The 22,662-nt window shown below is 58.9% G+C and overlaps 1 protein-coding gene across 4 annotated transcripts in view; it reads left to right on the top strand.

The window, feature by feature from the left end:
• The first annotated feature begins 1,575 nt into the window (after positions 1 to 1,575).
• L3MBTL1 (L3MBTL histone methyl-lysine binding protein 1) overlaps positions 1,576 to 22,662 on the top strand; it is a 29,258-nt gene continuing 8,171 nt past the window's right edge. For all 4 annotated transcript variants that reach the window (XR_014795300.1, XR_014795301.1, XM_084887549.1 and 1 more), the window contains exons 1-18: positions 1,576 to 1,804; positions 8,055 to 8,200; positions 8,361 to 8,581; positions 9,391 to 9,532; positions 9,777 to 9,933; positions 10,053 to 10,182; positions 10,837 to 10,921; positions 11,611 to 11,699; positions 12,170 to 12,274; positions 13,159 to 13,294; positions 13,625 to 13,719; positions 15,202 to 15,353; positions 16,527 to 16,603; positions 17,113 to 17,198; positions 17,389 to 17,499; positions 18,633 to 18,747; positions 19,530 to 19,629; positions 19,756 to 19,799. Coding sequence is in view for 2 of the 4 variants with exons in the window: in XM_084887549.1 (XP_084743675.1) it covers positions 1,668 to 1,804; positions 8,055 to 8,200; positions 8,361 to 8,581; positions 9,391 to 9,532; positions 9,777 to 9,933; positions 10,053 to 10,182; positions 10,837 to 10,921; positions 11,611 to 11,699; positions 12,170 to 12,274; positions 13,159 to 13,294; positions 13,625 to 13,719; positions 15,202 to 15,353; positions 16,527 to 16,603; positions 17,113 to 17,198; positions 17,389 to 17,499; positions 18,633 to 18,747; positions 19,530 to 19,629; positions 19,756 to 19,799 (2,128 nt within the window). In the remaining 2 variants the exon portion in view is untranslated. The remainder of the gene's footprint in view (positions 1,805 to 8,054; positions 8,201 to 8,360; positions 8,582 to 9,390; positions 9,533 to 9,776; positions 9,934 to 10,052; positions 10,183 to 10,836; positions 10,922 to 11,610; positions 11,700 to 12,169; positions 12,275 to 13,158; positions 13,295 to 13,624; positions 13,720 to 15,201; positions 15,354 to 16,526; positions 16,604 to 17,112; positions 17,199 to 17,388; positions 17,500 to 18,632; positions 18,748 to 19,529; positions 19,630 to 19,755; positions 19,800 to 22,662) is intronic.

A 22,662-nucleotide genomic window follows, 5' to 3' on the forward strand; every position in this document is an offset into this window, starting at 1 on the left:
AAGAAAAATGAGCGGATGGCTGTGTGTGTATTGATATGTAAAAAGAAACCTATTGTTATGGCAACCAGCATCCTCAATGGATGCAGCCTTATTCCCCATAACATATGATTAAACATTGACATTGCAGTGAGGAGGAGCACAGGCAGTGCATTGGCATAGCAACCAGACTAGTTACATGCCGCATACATTAAACCTGATGACCACAACCATTTGGGGGATTTTGCCTACAATAAGGAACAATTTCCTCATCTGGACTTGAAGTCAGGAACCTGTAGGTCCGACCTGTGGCCACCATCTTAATAGATTCGATTAAATCATTGGTGTAGGAGAGGGGGCTGGAACTCCAGAATGTGCGTGCAAGTGCTGTGTTTTCACCTGCATGTGCACGCTGTTTAGTCAACATACTTATTGAGTACTCAGCATCCAGCTCTGTGATGGGTGCGAGGGATACAGAAACTGGTGTTTCCTTCCTTCCTTTGTGGAGCCCGCAGTTTCTTTTATATATATACATATATATATATGTATTTTTTTAATTGATTATTTTTACAGAGAGGAATAGAGAGTTAGAAACATCGATGAGAGAGAATCATTGATCAGCTGCCTCTTGCACACCCCCTGCTGGGGATGTGCCCGCAACCAAGGTATGTGCCCTTGACAGGAACCTGGGGCTTTTCAGTCTGCAGGCCGACTCTCTATCCACTGAGCCAAACCAGTTTCGGCAGCTTGCAGTTTCTTAACCTCTTGCATTACACAAATCTATGTAAATGCCACAGGCACCAGTAAAGGGAGCATTGACTAGTCAGATCTGTGGAAGCGGAGAGAGCAGCCAAGGAAATTGAAGCACAGAGGAGGGATGACTTGCTCGAAGCAACACCACAACAGGAATGATGACTGAGGACAACCTTGTGCCAGGAAGTGGGGGACAGTTTTTACCAATGGAGGCCTGGAGGACACAGTGTAGTGCCCCAGGCCAAGCTCTCAGCCAAAGGCAGTGGAGTCCTCCAAACGCAGGAGCGGCTCAAGGCCGCCTGTCACCCAGGCAGGGCCCGCTCAGAACCCATGGTGCACGGCCTCCTTCCCTTAGATCGCACAGCCCTTCGCCTCTCCCGGGGCCCTGTCCTCTCCAGGGGCCTGTCCTCTCCAGGGCCCTGTCCTCTCCGGGCCCTGTCCTCTCCGGGGCCTGTCCTCTCCAGGGCCCTGTCCTCTCCGGGCCCTGGCCTCTCCCGGGACCCTGGCCTCTCCGGGGCCCTGTCCTCTCCGGGGCCTGTCCTCTCCCGGGGGCCCTGGCCTCTCCCGGGGTCTCCACGGATGTTCCTGGCTCCCCCTCTGCAGGGGGTGGGGTGGGGTGGGGGCAGGGGCGGCGGAAAGGCGTTGGACAGCGCAGCGGCCGGGGTGCCCTGGGTGCAGCCTCGGCTTCCTTCACCCCCGCTAGGCCTGGGCTCTCTCCCAGCTCAGGGTGCGTGCACCCCCACCCCCGCACGCGCGCGCGCGCGCGCGCACACACACACACACACACACACACACGCACACACGCACACACAGCTCCCCGGGCTGCGGGCTGCGGGGACAGACAGACTCCAGCCGCCTCGCCCACGCAGCCGGCGCCGGGGGAAGGGCGCGGGCCGCGGGGCCTGGGCGCGGAGGCACGCAGAGGCGGGCGCTGCCCAATGCGGGGCCCCCGCCCCCCAGACCCGCGCCGCGCGGCCCGCACCCCGGCCTGCAGGCGGCGGGCGGCCCGGTGCGCAGGCGCCAGCCGGCGGGGCTCCGGCCGGGGTGCGGCGCGGGGGCGCTGCGGGCCTCGCAGGTAGGAGACCGCGGCCGGGGGCTCGGGAGGCTGCGGGCTGCGGGCGGAGGGGGCTGCGGGGTGCGGGCGGAGGGGGCTGCGGGGTGCGGGCTGCGGGTTCCGGGCTCCGGGCTGCGGGGTGCGGGCGGAGGGTGCGGGCTGCGGGTTCCGGGCTCCGGGCTGCGGGCTCCGGGCTGCGGGCTCCGGGCTGCGGGCTCCGGGCTGCGGGGCCCGGGCTGCGGGGCGCGGGCGGGGCGGCGGCTCGGCGGGCCGGGGAGCAGGCTCGGCCCCGGGCGCGGTGAATGGAGCCTCTCATTCATGGAGGCGGTGGTGGGGGCGGGGTTTGGGTTTTCCTGGGAAACGGGCCATCCGGCAAACTTTCCCTCTCCGGTCCTTATAGCGGAAAACCGGTGATGGTGTTCCCTGCCAGAGGGAGGGGATAAAGGGAATTCCGCCATTGTGGCGTTTTAAAGAGGGATCGTCCTGCGGGGCTCACGGATCGGCCCGCCCGGCCGCCGCCGGCTCCGCCGAGCCCGGGGGACGCGGGTGCCCGGCTCCCTGCCCTGGAACCCGCTCCAGCCCCATCCCTTACCCCCCAAACCTTCCCCCTACCCCCAAATCCCCCCCACCCCGGCGTCCTGCCGTGTGAGTGTGAGTGTGTGTGTGTGTGTGTGTGTGTGTGTGAGTGTGTGTGTGTGTGTGTGTGTGTGTGTGTGAGTGTGTGAGTGTGTGAGTGTGTGTATGGGATGGGGAGGGTATAGGCTCTAGCTCCCAACACCCAGAGTGAGGGCATCTATTGAGCGTCCGAGGCCTTGAAAACCACGATGTGGGGGAGGCTTGGCGGCAGAGAGACCAGAAAAAGCAGACAGCCCATTCCTCAGGAAATGTTCCTGAGCATCTACGTGCCAGACAGCTCTGCGCTGGGGATGCGGGGTTGTTTCGGGTCAGGTTCCCTGGAGACAGACGCTGGGAGGGAGGCCCGGATGTAGGTTTGTTGGGGTGCCCTCGGAAACATCACCCCTCCAGGGGGGTGTTTGGGCAAAAAGGCTGAACTGCCTGTGTCTTCTCAACAGAGGCCCCAGCCTGTCTGTCCCAAGGGCCGCTCCGGAGCGGAGATGGCCTTGCAAAGGCGCTCCCGATGAGGCAGGGGGTCCGGGCCTCTGTAGCTGATATCAGCTAACTCCTGGAGAGCCGCTTCCAGGACAAGGCCGCGGCCGTAGCTCCCCTGGCCAGGGCAATGCCCAGAGAGGCTGACAGCTGAGGGCAGCAGTGGCCGCCGCTGTAGCCCTCCTCCCCAGCCTCTGAGCTGCACAGGAGGAAATGGTATTCTAGTCCCTAAGGCCAGAATGCCTGAGCCACGTACGTATTTCTGGACCATTTGTTTCTTACATTGTTGACCAGCCTGTACTCCCACCTCTGTGACTCAGCCCTCGGTGACTGTGTGTGGAGTGCCATCTCCGGAGCAAGCTCTCTGCACACCAGGTGCTTTGCTCTGTGTCCGGGGAGACGGGAAGTTAACGCTTAGACTGTGGTGGAGCAGAACACAGGAGAGAGGGGGTGATTAACTTTGTTTTGGCGGTGGATGCTGGGAGGCACTCAAGCTGCATCTTGAAGGATGATTAGGAATTTTCCAGAAAGCTGGGAAACGTACCGAGCGGAAGGAACAGAAGTGAGGTTCTGAACGTGTGACCCAGCTGCAGGGGTAGGCGTGGACGGATTCCCTGCGCCTGGCTCAGGCCCGGGAGCCACACCAGACCAGCTGTGCTGTCGGGTGGGTCTGGTGGGGCATTGCCTATGGAAATGTGGTGTCAGCTTCCAATGGAGGGGTGGCAGTGGTCAAGGAGGGGCGAATCTAAGTAACAGAGAAGGCAGATCCAGGCTTCAGGAAAGCCAGCTGCCTAGTTGGGGAGAAAGACCGCAGAAGTAGTAGGTGCTGCTAGCCAAGAGCCCACACCCACCTGCAGTGGGTCCCAACACACGGGGTGACCCTCTGCCTCCTGCACCCGCAAGGCTTGGCTTTTAGGATTATTCTTTTCCTCCCACACTGTCCATTTCTTCTTCTCTGTAGGTCCATTCTCGTCAGCTACACACATGCTGTGACATTTCCTGTTTTTAAAAGCAAAACAAACCAACAAAACCTCTTCCTTGAGACCACATCACCCCCCAAATGCCATTTCCATGCTCTCCCTCACAGTCCAACCCTTGGAAGAGTTCTTAGGCCCATTGTCTCCGTTTTCGTACAGGACCAATCCTTATTGCCAGTTTCCCCACTAGAACATAGACGCTGTGGCTGAGGTGTCTGTTTTGTTCACTGGTGAATCTGCATTGTCTAGAAGAGTGTCTGGCGCATAGTAGGTGGTCAATAAATATTGAACTGATCAACGATTTCTTCTTTTGTCTTTTTTTTTTCATTAAAAAAAAAAAATTCTCTTTAAAGCCCCCTCCGGTCAGGTTTTTGTGTCCACAGCTCTTCTGAAGTGGTTCTCGAGGTGTCTGAGGACCCCCTTCCTGCTAACATGGCCAGCTCTTAGCCCGCATCTGACTTGATCTGTCAGTGGCATCCGACACCACTGAGCAGTCGCGCCTTCCCGAAAGATTGCCTCACGTGTCCTCCAGAAGCCCAGACTCTTCTGCATCCCTCATCACCACATGGCAGATCCCTCCTAAGTCTCTTCTGCTAGGCAGGGGTCTTCAAACTACGGCCCGCGGGCCACATGCAGCCCCCAGGGGAGTCTGATCCTGCCCGCCAGGTTTTTTGGGCAGTGAGCGCAGCCAAGGTGTTACAGTAGGAATTAGTAGTTCATATAGTCCGGCCCTCCAGCTCTCTGAGGGACCGTGATCTGGCCCCCACTTTAAAAAGTTTGAAGACCCCTGAGCTAGAGCATCCACTTCCCATCCTCTCCATCTTGGCATGCCCCGAGACTCCCACCTTTTCCTGTATTCTCTGTCCTAAGGTTCTCAGGGCCATCTCTCTTCATGATGATTTTCAAATTTTATCCTCAGCCTCACCTCTATCCCTTATTTCTAGAATATAAGCTTCACGAGAGCAGTTAGTCTTGTTGGAGATTGTGTTCCCAGAGCACAGAATGGGGCTGACACCCAGCTGGCCCTGCAGTGTGCACTGGGGAAAAGGCGGCCAGCCTGAACGGAAGGGCTGTCCGCTCAGTCCCGCCCCTGGACAGACCCGAAGCACGTGATAGGCTGGAAACAGAACGGAATTCTTTCAAGAGTAACCACAGTCACTCTGAATGACTGACAATGTTTTGCATAAACAGATTGACTCTGTTGAAAAGAACTTACATGGTACAAATAGCATGTCAGCTGTGCAAAGCAAAATAATTGGAATTCAGGGAATTCTACTTTATGAATATAAAGGGGGAAACAGACCTTGGTTTGAATGTTGCCTTACTTAGACAGGTGACATATCTTGCCTTTGCCTACCTGCGTATACACTCTATAATGTGGAGGATGGACTCTATTTTAGGAAGGAAATACTGGAAAATAAATTCAAAAGAACATCAGGAGGGAGGGGGAAGAGAGACAGCAACCTTTGCAAGCTGATTTTGCACGCAAGCAGCTTCCGTGTTATTAGCCAGAAGCTACCAAGTTCCCTGGAATTCCTGTTAAAAGGGAGTGGATTGGTATTTGTTGAAGGCCTTCTGCTCTCAAGATTTTACAGATTTTTTTTTCATTTAATCTTAATCAAAGCCCTTTAGATACTATTACTAGGTTGGTTTTACACACGAGGAAACTGAGCTTACAGAAGGGAAGCTACTTACTCAGAGTAATAGGTATTACGTAGTGGAACTGAGATTCAAACTGTCTTAACTCTGTCTTAAGACTAGGCACAGCCCTCGCCAGTTTGGCTCAGCGGATAAAGCATGGGCCTGTGGACTGATTCCGGTCCTGGGTTCGATTCCGGTCAAGAGCATGTACCTCGGTTGCCAGCTCCTCCCTGGCCCAGGCCCTGGTCAGGACTCATGCAGGAGGCAACCAATTGATGTGTCTCTCTCACATCAATATTTCTCTCTGTCTTTCCCTCTCTCTTCCACTCTCTCTAAAAATCAATGAAAAAAATATCCTCGGGTGAGGATTAAAAATAAATAAATAAAAGTAAAGTAGCTGTACCATTTTAAAAAAATAAGTGCTACATTATTTAAAAAAGAAAAGAAAAAAGACTAGGCTCACATTCTTTCCTTTAATGTGTATGCCAGAAGCCACTGTGAAGTACTGCTAACACCTTAAAGCAACCAAGTTATCAACACTGTGTTTTTTGTTTTTTAATCCTCACCCAAGGATATTTTTCCCATTGATTTCTAAAGAGAGTGGAAGGGAGAGATAGAGACAGAGAGAAACATCAATGTGAGAGAGAGATTGATTGGTTGCCTCCCTCACATGCCCCAACCAGGACTGGGGATGGAGCCTGAAACCGAGGTGTGCTCCCTTGAACAGAATGGAATCTGCTATCCTTCCATCCGAAGGCGGATGCTCTACCCACTGTGTGCTTTTTATTAACAAATTGAAATTATCGGAATCCAGCACACATACTTGTTGAGTACCTGATGTGTGCCAGGAACCATTCCAAGTGCCAGGGAAGCCGAAGTGAACAAGACAGATAACATCTTTGCCCTCATGGAGCTTACACGTAAGTGGGGATGACTGATCAAACATAAAGAAGTAAATGAAGGTAGATCATTATTGATTCTAATGAAGGAAATAAACACAGTAATGAGATAAGCAGGCAAAAAGGGCGAGAGTGGGCTGCCTCTTTGAGAGGTCAGGAAAGACCTCTCCTGAGGAGGTGACCCCGGAACTGAGGCCTGGAGGAGGGGAAGAAGGCAGCGAGCAGACATCTTTGGGAAGAGCTTTCCAGGTGGAGGGAACAGCTGAGGCCAAGGCTCGGAAGTGGTATGTCAGGCAATGGAAGGAGCCCAGATCCTGTCCGGGGTGGAGACATGGGGAAGAGGGTGGAGGAGGAAGGTGGAGAGGAAGACAGGTAGATTCTATAGGGGAAAGCATTTTGGTTTGATTTTAAAGGCAATGAAGAGCCATTGAGGGATTTTGGATAATGCATGTGGTCTACACTTTAAAAGCTCTCACTTCCTGGAGAATAGACTACGACTACAGGGGGACAGGAGAGAAAGAACAGGAAATGGGTTAGGAGGCAATTTCTAAAACCAAGGAGAGCTGATGGTGGTGATGGACATGGAGAAAAGCGATTGGACTGTGAGATGTGGTTTGAGGACAGAACCAACAGGCAATTAAAATATGTATAAAGTTGTGCTTTTCAATACAATAACTATGGCCACTTATTTAAATTTAAATAAGATTAAAAATTCTATTTCTCAAGTCACACCAGCCACTTTTCAAGAGCTCAGTAACCGCATGTAACTGGTGCCTACTACGTTGGCCATTCCCATCATCATCACAGAAAATTCCCCTGGACAGAGTTGGTAAGACATCTAGGACAGTGGCCAACACATTTTAGGAGTTAAGTAATGATTGATATTAAGTATATTTATGTCACTAGGTCTTTTGTTCCCCTATATTTACCTGTTCAACCACCTCTTTATGTGGTTTTTTTTTTAATATCTTTTTATTGATTCCAGAGAGGAAGGGAGAGGGAGAGATGGAAACATCCATGATGAGAGAACATCATCGATTGACTACCTCCTGCGTGCCCCCCACTGGGGGTCAAGCCCACATCTGGCGCATGTGCCCTGATGGGAAATCAACAGGCCACCTTTTTTGGTACATGGGACGACACCCAACCAACTGAGCCTTACTGGCCAGGGCTACGCAACAAATGTTTGAGTGCCCACTGTGCTTGGGGAGGGCGTGGTGGACAGGTGGCATAAAAGAACATGGTCAGCAAAGACCACCTCCTGTACGAATGAGGGAGAACCTGGGGCGTGAGGGCTCCAAGATCCCAGACGGAGAAGGGAGTGATTCTGTTGGGGATGGAGGTGGGGGTTGAGAAAGATGGAGTGTGGACTTGGCCTGGGCTCTGTCGTGAAGACAGTCAGTTCTGTATGTCAGCGTTTCCGAAGCACCGGCACACATGCCCATCTTCCGACATGAGGGGACGTGCAGGGCTGGCCAGAGCCCTCACCCGGGTGACCTGGTTACAGCCAGGTGTCAGACTTGATGTTATATGTTCCTAAAACACCCTACTCCCCTCGGGGTTCCCCCTTTTCTCTGAGGCTGGGCCTCCTCCTCCAAGAAGCGCTCTCCCTCCCTGACCGCCCCTGGGGCTGTGTTCTGGTTGTAGGCCCGCCAGGATGAAGGGGCGTGCTGAAGTGGAGATGCTGAGAACCCTGAAGGGGCCCTCCACAGGGGAGGTCAGCGTGCACCTGGTGCCCAGGGGCAGCCCGGGGCCTGGCCCTCACCTGCCCACCGCCGCCTTCATCATTCCAGGTGGGCCCGCCAGGGGTCTTGGGAGGAGGAGCGCCCCCATGCCTGCCCAAGCAGGTGTGGGTCCCGGGGAGGAGATGGATCCTGCCTGCACAGGCACGGCCATCTGGGGGTGGAGCCACAGGCTCGCCTGTGTGGAGTCTGACTGGGTATCTGTCCACAGCCAGCTCTGCCACCCTGGGCCTGCCCAGCGGTCCCCTGGAGGTGTCCTGCTCCCCGCGGGAGCCCATCCACGTGGGCGCCCCGCAGCGAGTGCCCGTCACGGCCACCGTTCGGCCGCAGCGGAGCGCGGGGCCGGCGGCCCGCTCCGGCGCCCGCACCGCGCGGCTTCGGGGCCGGACCGAGGCCGAGGCGCCGGCCCCGCGACCCGGGGGCCGCCTGCGGGTCAGTGTCTCCGGGGACGGGCGGGTCCGGCCTCGGCTGAGGAGGGGGCTTGCGGGGACCAGAGGTGGGAAGAGGGGGGAGCTGGCGGGGGAGGCAGGGCTCGTTGGGCGGGGCTTTGAGTGAGGGACTGGGGGGTTCTAGAGACGTGATTCGTGGGGAGTGGGCTCTGGGGGCGGGGCTTGGTGGGATGCTGGGGGCGGGGCTGGTGGGATGCTGGGGGCGGAGCTGGGTGGGATGCTGGGGGCGGGGCTGTGGGATGCTGTGGGCGGGCTGGGTGGGATGCTGGGGCGGGGCTTGGTGAGATGCTGGGGGCGGGGCTGGGTGGGATGCTGGGGGCGGAGCCCGGTGGGATGCTGGGGGCGGAGTCCGGTGGAATGCTGGGGGCGGAGCCCGGTGGGATGCTGGGGGCGGGACTGGGTGGGATGCTGGGGGCGGGGCTAGGTGGGATGCTGGGGGCGGGGCCGGGTGGGATGCTGGGGGCGGGGCTGGGTGGGATGCTGGGGGCGGAGCCGGGTGGGATGCTGGGGGCGGGACTGGGTGGGATGCTGGGGGCGGGGCCGGGTGGGATGCTGGGGGCGGGACTGGGTGGGATGCTGGGGGCGGGGCTAGGTGGGATGCTGGGGGCGGGGCCGGGTGGGATGCTGGGGGGGCTTGTGTGGGATGCTGAGGGCGGGGCTGGGTGGGATGCTGGGGGCGGGGCTGGGTGGGATGCTGGGGGCGGGGCTGGGTGGGAGAGGGACCGTGAGGCTGGCGGTGGGTCCAGGGCTGGTACCGCCGGGTCTCCGCCCTGAGACTCTCCCGCGCTCCAGAGCCGGCGAAGGGAGCCCGCGCCGCGGACCATGGTGGGAGCCGAGCAGCCCCGGAGCCCCGAGCTGCGCCGGGAAGCCGTGGCCGAGTACGGAGCCGGCCAGGCGCCCGCAGGAGGCGGCGATGCGGGCGCCCAGCAGCGGGGTAGGAGCCCAGGCCGGAGCGGGGCCCCTGCGGGGCGAGGCCGGGCTCCTTCAGGGGCGCCCCGGGGCGGGTCGCAGGCGGGAAGGCTGGAGGGGGCGCGGGGCGGTGGCCGGGAGAGGAGCCCGGGAGGTAGGACCCCGGGGAAGGCCAGGGCCTGGGGGACGTGGGCTCCGATGTGGGAGGGGCCTGAGTGTGGCTGGGAGGGTGGAGGGTGGAGGCCTGAGGCCCCTTTGGCACCCCGCAGCGGACCTCCCCCAGGACCCTCCCGGAGATGCCCCGCGAGACCGCCCGGAGAACGGTGCCACCTGCCAGTGCCAGGCGTGCGAGCCCCCGCCGGGCTCCCGTCCCGATGCCGGCGCCTCCAGGGAAGGCTGCCCCTGCCCGCCGCGGCTCCAGGAGCGGTAAGGCCGGCTCCCCCTCCCCCGGCTCCGTGGCCCGGAGCCCGCTGCTGTGTGCGGCCTCGGAGGGGGCCGGGCGGGCCGGGGGCCGCGGTCCGCCCCTCAGGCCGCCCCTCCCGCAGGCCGGCCACGGTGGAGAGCCCCTCGGGCCAGAAGCCCCACAGCAGCACCTCGGAGCTGCTCAAGCCCGTGAAGAAGAGGAAGTACCGGGAGTACCACAGCCCCTCCGAGGAGTCCGAGCCTGACGCCCTGGTAGGAGGAGGGCAGGGGCGGGGCGGGGCGGGGCGGGAGGCCACGGGCTGTCCCCCATCCCACCGTCCTCTCCGTCCTCCCCGTCCTCTCCGTCAGTCCGGTCCCGGGCCGGGCCAGAGAAGACAATCACTCCCCATCGTGCTTTAGGGCTCACCCCGAGGCAGGGCCTGTGCCTGGCCGGAGGGGAATGAGGTCGCTCCGCTGCTTTGCTGGAGCTCCCACCTCAGTCCAGGGCCAGGGCTCACCCCACTCCACACACTGGCCCCAGGAGAGCCACGTGGACTGGCTCGGAGCTCCGTCCGGGAGTCCGGGCCCAGGCCAGAGGCCGGGGAGCACAGAGAAGCGGGCAGAAACGGCACGAGCGTCCGGCGGGCGGTCAGCACCAGCACCGGTTGTGCCCGTTCCCCGCCCCGGCAGGAGGCGGGCGGGTTACAGGCCCGCTGTGGAGCTGCTGGCCGTGGGGAGGGGGTGTTGGTGGGCTTCTGTGTCCCCGTGGCAGGAGGTTTTCTGCTGGACTGCCTGCCTTCTGGCGGGCTGGGAGCAGTTGCCCGAGCACCGTGTGGCCAGAGAGCCAGGCAGGGGCCGGGAGTAGCGCCCGGGGCTTCTCTCAAGTGCACGAGGACAGGAAGCTGGGGTCGGGCTTGCCTCCCACAGGAGAAGCGAGAAGAAAGGAAGGACCCGGAGGGACAGCCCGCGGCCAGCATTCCGGAAAGTGAGGAGTGGAACGGCGGCCAGCCTGGTACGCGGCCTGTGGACGTAGATATTCATGTGCAGTGTGGACGCGCATTGGGAGGCGGGAGGCCGGGAGTGCAGGCTGCGGCTGTGATGGGTGTTGTACGTCTATAGGGAAGCATCAGTATGGGTGAGAGAGTATGAGGGGAAAAGAACCATGTTTGTGGTGTGTGAGTTAGAGTATGTGTGTCCTCTGTGTGCTCAGCCTTTCTCCCGTGGTGAGCAGGCCTCCCTGCCAGGCTCCGTCTCCAAAGACTGAGTGTCACGTGGCATTGCTTCCCTTCGGTGGCATGAGCAAGCCTGTACCGCCATCGGTCTGACCCCGCTGTTTGGCCCCCATTCTTTTTTTCTTTTTTTAAAAATACATTTTATTGATTTTTTTTACAGAGAGGAAGGGAGAGGGATAGAGAGCTAGAAACATTGATGAGAGAGAAACATGGACCAGCTGCCTCCTGCACGCCCCCAACCGGGGATGTGCCCGCCACCAAGGTACATGCCCTTGACTGGAATCGAATCTGGGACCCTTCAGTCCTCAGACCGACGCTCTATCCACTGAGCCAACCCTGTTTGGCCCCCATTCTGACCCTTTGGTTCTAAGAACAACGGAACCGGGTCCGCTCGTAGCCCGCGCTGGCCCTCAGGCCTCCTCCGTCCCCATCCCCGATGCCCCATGTCAGCGGTGTGTCCTGCCCACAGCGTCCGGGGAGAAGGAGGAGGGCTGGTCCTGGGAGTCGTACCTCAAGGAGCAGAAGGCCATCACCGCCCCGGTCAGCCTCTTCCAGGACGTGAGTGGGACCTCCGCCCGGGAAATGCTTGTATTTTTAGCCGAACACTTGCCATCCAGCTGGGGCCTTCCGGTGTTTTCTGTGTCTGCCGTCGGAATGGAAAGGGGAGAGGCTGGTTGGGGACCCAGCGTAGAGAAGAGCCCACGATGAGGGATGTCCAGGGTGGGGAGAAATTGGGAGGTGGAACCAGGCTCACCCACCACTGGGCCTGCAGCCTTTTGAATTCCGGTGCCTTTACTCAGTTCTCTATGTTGATATTTAAGAGGCTTGGACGAGAGAGAACCCTCAAGTCCAGCCCTGACTCAACACACATTTTCCAAGGGCGCTGTTCTGCCCCCCTCTGGACCCCAGATAAGCTGTCCCTTTGGGAGTGCCGGCAGGCGGGGCCTACGGCCGCTCCTTCACCCCAAGCCCGCGGGCAAGGCCAAGGCCGGATGGAAGCGGGTCCTCTCTCATCTGTGCGTTGACAGTACCAGACGGTCCCTCCGAACAAGAATGGCTTCCGGTCGGGCATGAAGCTGGAAGGCATCGACCCTCAGCACCCGTCTCTGTACTTCGTCCTCACGGTGGCCGAGGTGAGCGCGGCTCGCACCGCCGTCTGCGGGGTCTCCGGCCGGCCAGCCGGACGGAGGGAGCTGCTGGGGGCATCGGGGCTCGGGCTCCGAGGAGGGAGCCCTCTCCTGCCCCCAGAAAGCACACCGGCTGTGGGGGGTGGTTAAGGTGGTGCACACAGAAAGACAGAAAACGAACAAACCCCAGGTGGAGCGTGGGGTGGTGATGGTACGGGTGGGCCTATACTTCAGCCCAGGGGCAGGGTGCTGGCGGGAGCCCAGCGAGGTGCTCGTTGTCCAGGAGCCCCCGGTTGTGTGGGAATCAGCCAGGCAGACGTGCCAGTGACCCCACAGGCGCGGGGCGGCGTGAGCGGAGAGGCTGGGGGGCAGGAGAAGCGTCCCCGGGGAAGGGGCTCCTCCGCGGCCGGGAGAGGCGGGCTGTGAATGGCCGGGAGAGGCGGGCTGTGAATGGCCGGGTGCCCGGGCAGAGGGGGCAAAGGGGGCAAGGGCTCTGGGTGTGGCACAGGCCGCGTGCTCAGGGTGCTGCCGTTCACTCAGTGCGGCCAGAGCAGAGTGCGGCTGGGGAGCAGCGAGGGGAGAGACAGAAAGAAAGGCCGGGGGCCCTGAGCCCTGGCAGGTGCCTTAGGGTTCTGTCTAGGTCTTAAAGGGCCGGAGGGTGCCACCGGATGTGCCTGTCTCGTACCCAGAACTCAGAGCTCACAAGCACATGAGCTTTCCTCATGGCAGGAGGGCGAGACACAAGGTTCGGGAAGCCTGGGAGGGAAGGGAGGTGGGGAGCCCCCGGGGTGACCAGACTGGGCAGGAGGGGTGAAGGCAGGGGAGTGGGTGTCCGCCGGCCTCAGGGTCCCTGTGATCCCCCTCCCGCCCCCCCCCCCCCCCGGGGCCAGGTGTGTGGCTACCGTCTCCGACTGCACTTTGACGGGTATTCCGAGTGCCATGACTTCTGGGTCAATGCCAACTGCCCCGACATCCACCCCGCCGGCTGGTTTGAGAAGACGGGGCACACGCTGCAGCTCCCCACAGGTACGGCCCGGCGAGGCTGGTCGCAGCGAGGCTGTGGCCCTCAGGCCCGTCCCTTCCTCCCCAGGGGCCCCCTCCCCTCCCCCGTGGCACAGCCGGCCCCTCTCCACCGCCCCTCTCCACCGCCTCCTGCTCTGACGTGGCCCCAGGGCTCTGCTGAGCCCTCGCCCTCGGAGTGTCCACCCGAGGTCTCCCGCTTCTGCCGTGGGTCCCCGGGCAGGTTCTGGAGGGCGGTGGGGGCCTGGGCCTGCCCGGTTCTGTGCCTCGGCGTGGGCGTCCTGGCCGCGGCCGGCCCCGGTCTGCACAGCGCTCTGTCCGCCCGCGCGGGCCTAGGTTACGAGGACGAGGACGAGTTCAGCTGGAGCGAGTACCTGCGCTGCACGAGGGCCCAGGCCGCCCCCAAGCACCTGTTCGTGAGCCAGAGACACGTGAGTGCCCCGAGCCGGGCGGGCCCCTGCCCCGGGACGGCGTCAGGGCCGCTGGCCCCGGGGTCCGACTGCCCCGGGGAGGGCTCACCTCCTGGCCTCTCCGCTCCCTCTGGTCTCTCCTGCCGGACGGGAGGGGCACGGGCAGCCGAGGCCGGAGGGAGGAGCTGGGCATATGGGTTCTCCCCGTCCCCTCTGCAGAAAGCTCTTCTCCGTACGTCCCCCCGGAGGGCCCGCACTGCCTCTGCCTGGGCTCTGAGAGCCCCTGTGCATGCCTCTTTTTATTTATTTTTATATATCTCTCTCTACTTAAAAAATATCTTTTAAAAAAATATATATTTTATTGATTTTTCACAGAGAGGAAGAGAGAGGGATAGAGAGTTAGAAACATCGATGAGAGAGAATCATCGACCAGCTGCCTCTTGCACACCCCCTACCGGGGATGTGCCCGCAACCAAGGTACATGCTCTTGACCAGAATCGAACCCGGGACCTTTCAGTCCACAGGCCGATGGTCTATCCACTGAGCCAAACCGGTCCCGGCTAAAAAATATCTTTATTGATTTCAGAGAGGAAGGGAAAGGGAGAGAAAGATAGAAACATCCAGGATGAGAGAGAATCATGGATCAGCTGCCTCCTACACATTCCCCCCACTGAGGATCGAGCCCACCGCCCAGGCCTGTGTTCTGATGGGGAATCGAACCGTGACCTCCTGGTTCATGGGTCGATGCTCAACCCCCTGAGCCACACGGGCCAGGCTTGGTGCTTGTTTCTCGCTTTGGTTCGCTCTGTAGTTTTTGGTGTGCGGTCCGAGCCTCCGTGCTGGGAGCTGCCCTCCCACCCTTTGCCCCACGTCCAGGCCTTCCGATTTAGTCTCAATAGCTCGGCCCTGTCTTTTTCTCTGTTCAGGCTGCTGGTAGCTTTTCCCAGCAGGTCACGTACCTCCTCATCCCAAGCAAATGGTCTGAGAGACACAGGGACCCCATTAAAAATGCCACCCCATCGAAAGTCAGGGTTCCCCGGGCCCGGGACCCTGCCATGCCATTCGAGCAGTCACCCCGCACCGCCAGGCCAGCCCAGAGACCACGCCTGCAGGTGCCCACGGGCCTGGTGGGGTTCTACCCGCTCTTGTGAGGGGGGATATGGACTTGTAAGTCAGACTTTTTCCGTCCTGGCCCCGCCATTGATTGGCATTGTGGTCCCGGGCAGGCTGTCTGGCTTATCAAAGGGGTGATGACCGCTGTCTCGCCACCTGGTGCCTTCCTGCCAGCCACCCTCTTCTGCCGTTAGGAGGCTTCCTCTGAGGCACCTCGGGGGCCGGGAGTTCCTGAGCGGCTGTGGGCTGGGGATTCCGATTCTGCCTGTTTATCCCACCCCCTCACCCCAGCATGGCTCTGAGGGAACCCACTCCCTGCCTTGCCAGTGGCCTCCAGGCTGGCACTGGCCTGCCTGGCCTGGCCATGGCAGCCCCTCTTCTTGCCCCCAGAGTTCCCTACCCCTGGGCTTCCAGGTGGGCAGGAAGCTGGAGGCTGTGGACCGCATGAACCCATCCCTCGTCTGCGTGGCCAGCGTGAGCGACGTGGTGGGCAGCCGCTTCCTGGTGCACTTCGACAACTGGGACGACACTTACGACTACTGGTAGCGGGAGGGCCCGGGCGTGGCGGGGGTGGGGCGGGGATGGCAGGGGGTGGGAGGCAAGGCCTGGAAAACTCAGACACAGTGCAGGCCCTGCTCAGCCCTAGCATTCACATTCGTTTAGGGCCGTGGTCGGCAAACCGCGGCTCTTTGGCCCCTTGAGTGTGGCTCTTCCACAAAATACCACGGCCTGGGCGAGTCTATGTTGAAGGAGTGGCATTAGAAGACGTTTGAGTTTTAAAAATGTGGCTCTCAAAAGAAATGTCAATCCTTGTACTGTTGATGTTTGGCTCTGTGGACTAATGAGTTTGCCGACCACTGGTTTAGGGAGATACTAATTGGTTGACCAGTGGATTTGATCTATGTATATCATAAGAAACACATGCAATATATGTATTTTTAATCCTCATTTGAAGATATCGTCTTTTGTTGTTGTGAATACTTTAGAAAATAGTAAGTGCATGTTTCATAAAGTTGCTCTCTTCTTATTTTTTTTTCTTTTTAAAAAAAATATATTTTATTGACTTTGTACAGAGAGGAAGGGAGAGAGATAGAGAGAAATATCGATGAGAGAGAGTCATCGATCAGCTGCCTCTTGCACACCCCCTACTGGGGATGTGCCCGTAACGAAGGTACATGCCCTTGACCGGAATCGAGCCCGGGACCTTTCAGTCCCCAAGCCGACGCTCTATTCATTGAGCCAAACCGGTTTCGGCAAAGTTGCGCTCTTCTAAGAGTGCTAGAATGCCTTTTAGATATGTTTTTTATTAACTTTTTAGAGAGAGAGCAAGGGAGAAGGAGAGAGGGGGAAACATTGGTCAGTTGCTTCCTGTATATGCCCTGACTGGGAACTGAACCTATGACCCTTCGGTGCATGGGATGATGCTATAATCACTGAGCCACCCTGACCATAGCCACAATGCAATATGAGATGCACCATCTAGTCATACCAACGTTAGGATGAGCAGGCCCCTGTGATTCATGATTTGCTCTTGGATAAGATGGTGGTGTTAGAGCTTTCAGTGAATGCTGCAGTTGTCTGGCTTCTCACCAGCCATCTGTCTAACTCTCACTAAGAAGCACAATCAGGGTGCACCCTGGCGCCATGCTGTTGGAGGCCGCAGGCTCGGGCCTCCAGTTCCACTTGGGACAGCGAAGAATGTGCTTGGGTTTCAGGTGTGATGCCAGCAGCCCCTACATCCACCCGGTCGGCTGGTGCCAGAAGCACGGAAAGCCCCTCACGCCTCCACAAGGTGACGGTGCAGCCTGGGCACACCCCCTCCCCCAGGGCCTGTACCAGTACCCCCAGAGCCTCAGCTTGTCTGCCTGGAAGCAGAGAACCCGTTAATTTTAGGAGAGTCCTGTCAAACCCCGGCTGGGTGAAGGTGTGAGGGAAGAGAGTGAAGTGACACTCTCTCCCCAACAACAAGGGGGCAGGATTCCAGACTGAAGAAGGTGTTCCCTTCCCCTTCGGAGAACCGCCTGGGCCCACATACCGCAGGCTCCGAGGGGGCTGGGCCGGGGCCGGAGCCACAGGGCCGTGGAGAGGAACGGAGCCAGTTCCCAGACAGCCCTGCGAACGGGAAGGTGGGGAGGTGCTTGCGAGCGACCATCCCTCTGCTCCGGAGCTCCCGCAAGGAGCCGGCCGTGGGGATGCGGGGTAGACTGTCCTCCATAGGCCTCTGCCCCTGGTTCTCCTTGGGGGCAGAGAGCTCTCCCAGCGCGCCTGGGCGCCTAGACATTGCTGTCTTCCTCTCCCCAGACTACCCAGACCCCGATAGCTTCTGTTGGGAAAAATACCTGGAGGAAACGAGAACCACTGCTGTGCCCTCCTGGGCCTTCAAGGTGGTGAGTTGGCTCTCCTGCCCCCAGCGCTGAGCTCAGGAAGTCCTGGAGCCCTTGGGCAGCTAGGCTGTGCCTCTGCACCCCTCCCGCCCTGCCCCCCGCCACTTTCCAGGCTCTGCACTTGGGCTCCCTTCTCGGGGGTCTCGGCACAGCTGTGCTGGGCCTCGGCCTTAAGGCTGCTGTCCCCTTGCAGCGACCCCCGCACGGCTTCCTTGTTAACATGAAGCTGGAGGCCGTGGACCGCAGGAACCCATCCCTGATCCGCGTGGCCAGCGTGGAGGACGTGGAGGACCATCGGATAAAGGTGGCTCCGGGGCCCTGGGCTGGGGGAGGGGGCAGGCCGATCGGGCAGGAGTTCTGTAGATTCATTCGAGGTCCAGGGCATGGCATGAGCGAGACACAGGGGAGGCTGCACGTTGTGGAGAAGAGAGCTCTAGATTCGAGGCTGAAGGTCTTGGGTCTCATTTTATGTGTCTGAGCAAGTCATTTCCCCTCTCTGAGCCTCGGCACTCTCATCTGTAAAATGGGCCTAATAATCCTAGATCTATGGAAGGGTGGATGGGAGAGGCCCGTAACTCAATGACGAAGCCCTTGGGATACACGACGGCCAAGACGGATTATTATTTTTTTTAATATATTTTATTGATTTTTTTTTTTACAGAGAGGAAGAGAGAGAGATAGAGTTAGAAACATCGGTGAGAGCCGAGACCGGTTTGGCTCAGTGGATAGAGCGTCGGCTTGGGGACTGGGGTCCCGGGTTCAGTTCTGGTCAAGGGCATGTGCCTTAGTTGCGGGCATATCCCCGGTGGGGGGTGTGCAGGAGGCAGCTGATCGATGACTCTCTCTCATCGATGTTTCTGGCTCTCTATCTTTCTCCTTTCCTCTCTGTACAAAATCAATAAAAATATATTAAAAAAAAAAAGAAAGAAAGAAAAGAAACATCGGTGAGAGAGAGACATCGATCAGCTGCCTCTTGCACATCCCTGTAGGGCAGGGGTCCTCAAACTTTTTAAAGTGGGGGCCAGATCACAGTCCCTCAGAGAGCTGGAGGGCCGGACTATATGAACTACTAATTCCTACTGTAACACCTCGGCTGCGCTCACTGCCCAAAAAACCTGGCGGGCCGGATCAGACTCCTCTGCGGGCCGCATGTGGCCCGTGGGCCGTAGTTTGAAGACCCCTGCTATAGGGGATGTGCCCGAAACCAAGGTACATGCCCTTGACCGGAATCAAACCCAGGACCTTTCAGTCCGCAGGCCGATGATCTATCCACTGAGCCACACCGGTTTCGGCCAAGACGGATTATTGTGGGTTGGCCCCTTGGTTCTTGCGTCTGACAGGCTCCGGGATGGGGAGAGCCTCCTGGAGCCTGCAGGACGCCCCGGCTGAGCCGGGCTCCGAGAGGCATGCTGACTTCCAAGGGCCTTTCCTCCCCAGCTCCACTTTGACGGCTGGAGTCATGCCTTTGACTTCTGGATTGATGCCGACCACCCGGACATCCACCCCGCCGGCTGGTGCTCCAAGACAGGGCACCCCCTGCAGCCTCCTCTCCGTGTGTACCCCCAGGACCCGCTGACCCCTTCCTGCTGACGTCCCCCCTCCCCTCCCCCCGCGCTCCTACACACCCCCCACCCCGCTTTGGTAGCATGCCCAGGCCTCGCACCCTCCCTGCCCCAGGGCTTGCTGCTATACCCAGCAGTCCTCTGGCCTCCCCAGCTGTTGGGTTTGGGGTATTGAGGTGTGAAGGGAAACTCACTGGGAGGTGTGCTTAGGAGCCACGCAGAGCATGCGTGGCGTTTGCTAAGGAAATGCTGGCCCTGTTCAACAAAATGTGGGCCCTTCCAGGCAGGGGTTAGAGGTCAGACCATTGGACCGCTCAGTTCTCACCCTCAGGATCCCTCTCCCCCCCATTTCCCTGCTGCTGCCACATGTGTCTCACATGGGGTGTTGATCCTTCTCGATTGCTCTCCACGCATGGGCGGAGCCTTAAAAACGTTACCAAAGTCTAGTGGATGAAACGGGGAAACGGAAGGATGTCAGTCTGCCTGACATGGCTCTGAAGGTGCAGCTGTGCCCAGCCAGCTCTGCGTTGGATACTCCCCGCAGGAGACAGGGCAGGGCCCGCAGGTTTCACCAAAGTATGTGAGAGCCAAACCCTCATTCCCTGCAGAGAGGTAGATAGCCAGCAGCAGCAAGTGGTGGCACAGCCTAGCTCGGGGCCCTTCTACCTGGGGACCTAGTGCCCAGGGCTGACTTCCCTGCTCTCCGTTCATCCCACCCCCATCCACACCCCCACCCCAGGGCCTTATGTGACTCTTCCTCCTGCCCCTCCAGATCCCAGAGAGCTCGGCTCTGCCTCCCCCGAGAGCTGTCTCCCTCTCAGCTACTGGGGCCTGCCGCACACGAGGACCTCCAAGTACAGCTTCCACCACCGGTGAGACCTCAGACACTGCTCCGCGAGGGTCCGGGCGGCCAGTCAGAGCTCACTGCAGACCCTCTGAATGGGGCCGGGCTTGGGAACAAGCAGCTTCAGCCCAACTTACGCCTCCTTCTTCCCCAGGAAGTGCCCCACGCCAGGCTGTGACGGCTCCGGCCACATCACAGGCAAGTTCACGGCTCACCACTGCCTCTCGGGGTGCCCCCTGGCTGAGAGAAACCAGACCGGCTGAGAGCACAGCTGTCCCACTCAGAGCCTCGGCCTGTAAGAGGGGCCTCTCGGGCTTCTCCCTAAGGAGGAAGCCTCGCCACCCTGGCCGGTGCGGAGGGCGAGGGTGCAGGGCCTCTTGTCATCTCGGGCAAGGCCGGGCGCCGGTTCCCTGCCCCGGACCTGGCCCCTCTCTCCCCAGGCCTGGGCGCCCTCCCGAGTATCAGATCACACCGGGAGATGTCGCGAGTGAGTGCAGGGTCATTCCCCCCGCGTCCTCCACAGAGGGTTTACAATGGGTGGGCTGCTTACAGAGGAGAAGCTGGTCTGGCTGGTGAGGCTTAGGGGTTGAGCATCGGCCCATGAACCAGGAGGTCATGGTTCCATTCTCAAGGCACATGCCTGGGTTGCGGGCTTGATCCCCATTAGGGGGGGATGTAGGAGGCAGCAAATCAATGATTCTCTCTCATCATTGATGTCTCTATCTCTCTCCCTCTCCCTGTCCCTCTCTCTGAAATCAATACAAACATATTTAAAAAATAATAAATAGTCCTTTGAGAGAGAGAGAGAGAGAGAGAGAGGAGAAGCTGGAAAGGCGGTTGTAGCTCTTCGTTGGAGATGCTCGGGGAGCACTGAGCAGTGGCAGGAGTACAGGATGGCACCTCAAATGACCAGAGGTTCCAGGCCATCTCATCCACGGCCTTGTGGGAATCTGTGGGAAAGGCACGGACCCCTCTGGGCCGCTGGTTCTCCACCAGCTGTTCTCCATTCTGGGCTCCCTGGGAGGGAGGCCCTGGCTGTCACTGTCTAGCTGTGTGACCTTGAGCAAGTCACTGAACGTCTCTGAGCCTCAGTGTCCTCATGGAAACATGAATATAACTGCCTGGCAGGGTATCGCAATTGGTTAGAACATCATCCTGATACACCACGGTTTGGGGTTCGATCCTCAGTCAGGGCACATACAAGAAGCAACCAATGAATGCATGGTTGGAACAATAAATCCACCTCTCTCTCAAAATAAATACATGTTTAAAAGAAAAAAAAAACACAAAAAGTGCCTCTCCCATGCCAGCTGCCTGCAATAACAGTGGTTACTGGCAGGGTTCACTAAGCAATCCAGGCTGAGCACTATTTCAGGCGCTTCCATACACTGTGGCCGCTGACTCTCACAGCGCCCTGTGCTGTGGACAGGATTCTCTCCTGAGAAAGGAGAGATGAGAGGCTCAGAGAGACCAGTCATTTGCCTGAGGTCACTTGCCTTGTCCGGAGCAGAGCTGGGATTCGAACGCGGGTCTTAGTTCTGCTGTGCTGCTGATGTGATGGACACAAAGCACCTAACCTAAATGCCAGTCCCCTTCCCAGCCCCCTTTGCTTTAGCGCCACAGAGGGGGCGGCTTAAGCCGGGACCGGTTTGGCTCAATGGATAGAGCGTCGGCTTGGGGACTGAAGGGTCCCGGGTTCGATTCCGGTCAAGGGCATGTACAGTGGTTGCGGGCATATCCCCAGTAGGGGGTGTGCAAGAGGCAGCTGATCGATGACTCTCTCTCATCGATGTTTCTAACTCTCTATCTCTCTCCCTTCCTCTCTGTATAAAATCAATAAAATATATTTAAAAAAAAAAAAAAAAAAAAAAAAAAAGAGGGGGCGGCTTAAACAACGGAAATGTATTTTCTCACACTTCTGGGCGCTAAAAGCCAAAGAGTGGAGGATCTGGTTTCTTCGAAGGCCTCGCCTTGCCTTGAGGATGTCTGCCTTCTCTGTGTCCTCACATGGTCTTTCCTCTGTGCCTGTATCCTACCCCCCCACCCCCCGCCATTTCTCTGTGTCCAAAATTCATTTTCTTATAAGAGCCCTACTCAGATTGGATTAGCGTCCAGCCTACCTAATCCCCTCTCTAAAGGCCCTTTCCCCAAAAACAGCCACATCCTGAGGTCCTGGTGGCCAGAGTGTTAACATGAATTTGGGGAGACGCAGTTCAGCCCATGGCATGCTCCAAGGGGAGGCACAGAGGGACCGCACCCTCCGTTGTGTGATGAATTCGTGTCACAGCTTTGGCCAGTAGCAAGGGTGGGTACACACCAGGGGCACTGGGATCTGGCCTCAGCTGAGTTGCACGTGGTTTTAAGTCCAGAGGAGACCGTGAACCCGGTTCATCACACCATGTCTGGGCAGGACCCAGCCTTTTCGAGCGCTTCAGGGACAGTCTCTGATCTGTTGCGAAGCCTTGAGCAGGTGATGCCACCTCTCTGAGCCTCAGTTGCCTCACCTGTGAAATGCTGATGATCACAGTGCCCATCTCAAAAGGCGGTGGGAGACTTGAACCAGATGGTCGCATACCCTGCTGGGATTCTTGTGTGTCCTGATCGCTTGCCGGACTCCCTCCCGGTGTTGTTCCCCACTGTTTCCTCTGGGTGAAGACAGAAGGCCTGAGGGAGGGGGGTCTCAGAGGTGCCTCTTCCACCTTCAGTGGTAAACCCGGTCGGCTTCCATTGCAGGGCCATGTTCTGACCACCGGGGGGCGGGTGCCTATGTGCATTCCAGAGGAGTCCTGAGGACTGGGGGAGCTCAGCCTTCCCAGAGCCTGAGGCTATAGCCCTCGGGGACAGAACGGAGGGCCGGGCGCAGGCCCCGGACCTCTGTGCAGGACTCCCTTGTCCTGCCAGCTGGCCGTCTCTCAGACGGGACACGGGTCGCTCTGGATCTCGTTCCGGAGACTTCTCACACATCCACGGGTGTGAGCCTCTGCAGGGTGGGCTCCAGGGTTCGCTGGCAAACAGCTCCGAGGTGCAGGCTGCCTGCCACGGACGGGACCCGGCTGTGCTC

Source organism: Pipistrellus hanaki, assembly GCF_964339955.1.
Source record: "Pipistrellus hanaki genome assembly, chromosome: 6".
Lineage (NCBI taxonomy): Eukaryota > Metazoa > Chordata > Mammalia > Chiroptera > Vespertilionidae > Pipistrellus > Pipistrellus hanaki.